Genomic DNA, 4,860 nt, shown 5'->3' on the forward strand with positions numbered 1-4,860 from the left:
AACCGATTTGCAGGTCTGGTTGGTTTTGACCCTATGAACACACGATATGTGGTGGAAACCTTAGTCCCAAACACATACAAAAACCCCAATCCCAGATTTTTTTCACATCTCGCCGCCACTTAGCTCCATAACTACTCAACATTGAAAACCCAATCCGTTTTCCACCCCTGCGTTTCTATCTGGTGAATTCCGACCACCGTATGCCGCCCCTACGTTCCTCCGGGCTTCGCCCAATCTGTCTGTTCTTCGACATATAGCTTGACTCACATCTTCTTCCATGTGAATGCCTTAATTTGTTCATGTGAATGCTTCCGTATTATAAGAGAGACGGAGGGTGTAGTGGGTGAATGGGGATGATGATGATGATGATTTAGATTTTGTATTAATAAATATGTAAAATGACCAGTTTGCCCTCATGTGCAAGGCATATGACCTAACTTAACGAGCATAATTAACTGAGTTAGGGCTAAAGGACAAACACTGTTAGATTTTTAAACGTAAATGATAAAACATATCAATTTCAAATAAAAAGGACAATGAGTGAAATTTGATACAAACATAAAGGACAATTTCGGTAATTCTGTCCGGTTTATATAATATTAATGGCTCTCTAAAAACACTTAAAAATAAACAAAAATACAAAAATGACACTTGTAAGCAGTATAACGGAGAATCACTGAAACTATTAATCTAAAAAGAGCAAACATGAGTAATTATTGAAATAGCTCGATCATTTTTCGTAAAGCTTCTTGTAAACATTGAAAATAGCCATCGCGATGAGCAGAAGATAGGCCACGGAGGCGATGAAAGACAAGAACATCGCCGCCGCAACTTGGTGGCAAAACTTATCAAACACGTTGCACACCTTTTGCCATTGTACATGTGAGTTGCCTTGGTAGCCAATAAAAGCAACAGCACCACTAGCACCAATGGCTGAGAAGAGGAGCGCCAACACCACTAGATCTAAAATGGTTACCATTGCCGACACCTTCTTTGTTCCACCTTTGGTTGCCAAAGTAACGATCAAAGAGATTGTTGTATAAGTGCATGCTATTGCATTTGTGATCACAAAGTACCTATAACAACAAGTCAACAAATAAGCATATAATACTTCATCTCATAACTGATTTTAGTTTAAAAAAGAAATTGATTTCAGTTGATCGCTTATTCCAAATAAATATTATACACCAATGCGAGCGACTGATGATCTGATAATCTCTAGTGTAACGTAAACGCGAATCTACATATGTTGTAATACCAGTAAGTTTCTTTTACGTGTTATGCGTGGTTTGATCATATATCTAATAATCGAATGACACCAATCAACCAAATATTTTGTTTTTAAGTTAACGCTGGAAAACCTTTTCAATTTGCACTCATAAATAATAGGGGTGAGTAATATCTGAATCATTAATCGAAACCGAACCGAAAAAACTGAAATAAAACGAACCTCTTCATTATTTTCATATTTTCAAGTCTATTTTCCTCTATTTCATGTATTACATGTATTAATTATTTAATACTATCATTTTAATGTATTTATATCTCCATTTCATGTACAAATATCTCAATTTCATATATTTATACCTTCAATTCATATAGTTATACCTTCATTTCATATATTTATAAGCATTCATTTTATGTATTTTCAAGCAAAATTTTAGACCGAGTTTGATATAGGTTATTAACCGAACCGAACCGATTGGTTTTGTTGGGTTAATGCTAATTACCAAACCGAATCGTGCACACCCCTAATAAATAATGTATTAATTAAGAATATATATATATATAATAATGTATTAATTAAGAATATATATATATATATATATAGGGTAAGGATTCTAACAAAACCATTTGCAAATTGAGAACTTTAAGAATCATTTTGAACCACTAAAAAAATATTTAAAAAAAAACAAAAATTTTTAAAAAGTATAAAAAAATTCTTATATTTTATTCAAGTTTCATAAAAAAAACTTCGTATTATACACATGTGGATAATTTCATTTAATCTCTAGTTACGCAATGTACACATATGGACATTATCATTTACCTTAAATTGTACATATGTGTATAATTTAGCTAAATCGAGACGTTTTTTTTATGAAACCGGGATGATAAATAAGAAGTTTGGTTTTTTTTATTTTTGAGTTTTTTTTTTTATTTATGATTTTTTAAAATTTTGAATTTTTTTATAATATAAAATGATTCTCAAAGTTTTTAATATGAGTTATCACATGTATAACGTCGGATATTAACACCTTTTGGGATTTTTAAGAAATATTAAACATAGATTTTTTTTTTCTCTTTTATAGGGATTGAACCATATATGGTAGGTGGGGGTGGGGGTGGGGGTGGGGGTGTCATAACTCATAAGTCATTACTCAAGAGTTATGTTTGCGGGAAAGTGAACGTGAAAAATGTCATTTAAGTCAACGTGTTTTTATTTCAGAAGAAGATAATATATATTTTGTTATCTTAAAACCTAAAATAGTATATCACCTTTAATTCTTTCAGTGTTTACTTTACTAAAAAAAATAAAAGAAGAAAACTTAGCTGAACACAAATTAAAGATAAATAATAAATAAACCGTACAATTGCATTTAAACTCATACTTTTATTTTTATTTTTATTTTTTTTACGGCATGTAGCGCAATAGCTACATTCGTGTGTAATAAAGCACCATAAAAGATCTATGAGGAGGCACACTCGGGTTCAAACGTGGTGCTTGGCCCCAAAGTGTTATTACACTTAGTGCCCGGCTGAGTCCCAAAAAATAAATTCGGAATTGAACCTGGGACCAAACGTCCCCTGGCCACAGAACTAACTGAGAAAATACCTTACCACTAGGATATCTCTCGAGGACCTTTATGAATATACGATGAACATTACTAAAATACATATGCGCGTCTAGTTATAGAAACGTAAGGGAAAAAATTACATACACAAAAGCAGACATGTGAAGCCATTTGGCAGTGACAGGCATGTTAACTGGCGGCAGAGATTGAACGATTGTGACGGCCACCGTTGTTCTCTGCTTATTTACTCCTAGAACAACGGCTGCCGTCAGTGTTAGCACCAACGCTGACACCCTCACCACCAAATCCGTACGCCTCAACCTTCCTCCATTGTTGTTTTCCTCCTTGTAGTGTTGCATCTCCATAATTATAAATTTAGTGATTATATTTATATAGAATGTTTAAGAGGAAGAGAAAATTAAGTTTATGTAAATGATGGTCCATGGATACATGTATATATAGGATTATAGGGGATGTGAGTAATATGTGACTTCTGATTTCGGAGGGTGTAGAATTGAATGCACTGCTCGCACCGTCTCAAACAAAATATGATTTCACACTCTTTTGACTGTCAAAAGAAACCATATTATCTTGATCTTTGACTTCTTGAGTTTTTAGTTCCCACATTTAAAAATACACATAGTTTTAAAAAAATAGTTTTAACTGAAACAAAATATGTAAAGTCAACATAACATTTGTCCAAATTTAAGTTTAAAATTTTAGTTTATTAAATTTTATAATTAGTTGAAAGAAAAATAAAGTGAAGGAATAAAAACCAATTGATTGTATCTCTCTCTCTAATATATTATCAAAAACGTAAAAAATATATAAATAATTAAATATAGATGATAAATATGTAGTAAAAAGTTAATTAATAAAAAATAAAATACTATAAGATTGAATAGTATTTTTGTAAGGTGGAAAATCCTCTTACAAATATATATATATATATATATATATATATATATATATATATATTATTTCAGAAAACTTTTTTGAGTTAGAGCAATATGACGTAACGTGAAACGTATTAGTCCGAAAGCTCCGTGGAGCGCAACAAAGTCCATAGATCGTCTAATTGACACCAACGAGTAAAATCTCTTTGTGCTTCAGGACCCCATAGTAATAACAAAGAATGTGCTAAACTATTAGCAGGAGTAGAAACTGCGGCTGTAAAGAAATTGCAGCCTTCCAAATAGGAACTGACCAATCCATGGTTATACCATGAAGTTACAAAGGTTGTACCCGTGAACCAACCCCTTACGACAAAATAGACACAAGGAAAGAGCAATAGGCCGGACCATCCTAAAAAACGATAACGAAATTCATTTTGATTCTAAATTTCGTTTGCTTTCACTCAAAGAAATATATATATATATATATATATATAGGTTAAATTAATATTTTAATTTTAACAAATTCTATAAAACAAACGCATGTAAAAATGGAATTCTCTAATTTAATTGAATTCTAATAAACTAAGCACGCCGTATGAAATGTCATTTCTACCTTGGTAAGATCGACACGTGACACCACGTCAGCCGAGTGATTATTTTCATTTTAGGAGTGTAGTGGTTTGTAACTCACGTCACATCGTCATGTCATTTTTTTTTCTTTTTATAGTTAAATTAAACAAATAAAAACTCATTAAATTAAATAAATACATTAAAAATACAAAACAAGCATTCAAATAAAAAAAAATACATAGCAACAAAAACACTAAAACTAAAAACTAATTCCATAAGTCGTACACTTCCCATAATTTTTTTTATTGTGCGGAGGAACGTATTGCCTAAAACCGAGCCACGGATAATTCAGGATGTTTCCAAGATTTATTTCTGTAGATATTTTTGAAGAAGAGGTGTGGTATTTTTGCTAAAATCGTCCAAAAATCTCATAAAGAGCGGTGTTCATGCTCAAAATTGCCCAAATACCCCCTAAAAATAAGTGAGTATATACTTTAAATTGACGTAAATGTAACGCCTCTAGATACTTTAACGAGGTGATATGATAAAATCTATGTTTTGAGTTTTTGTGCTCATATTCACACCACACCTAATTCATT

General features: G+C 31.8%; 1 protein-coding gene across 1 annotated transcript; it reads right to left on the bottom strand.

Moving 5' to 3' along the window:
* Positions 1–597: 597 nt before the first annotated feature.
* Positions 598–3,201, bottom strand: LOC143565769 (CASP-like protein 1E2). Its single transcript, XM_077052639.1, has 2 exons — positions 2,943–3,201; positions 598–1,076 (listed from the first exon to the last, which is right to left on the bottom strand). Exons 1-2 carry the CDS (start codon positions 3,158–3,160, stop codon positions 731–733), a joined length of 564 nt encoding a protein of 187 aa, XP_076908754.1. The 5' UTR covers positions 3,161–3,201; the 3' UTR covers positions 598–730.
* Positions 3,202–4,860: the final 1,659 nt, after the last annotated feature.

The sequence above is a fragment of the Bidens hawaiensis genome, unplaced genomic scaffold (assembly GCF_021521415.1).
Source record: "Bidens hawaiensis isolate Kalapana, Puna unplaced genomic scaffold, B.hawaiensis_p1.1 tig00022523_1, whole genome shotgun sequence".
Classification (NCBI taxonomy): Eukaryota; Viridiplantae; Streptophyta; class Magnoliopsida; order Asterales; family Asteraceae; genus Bidens; species Bidens hawaiensis.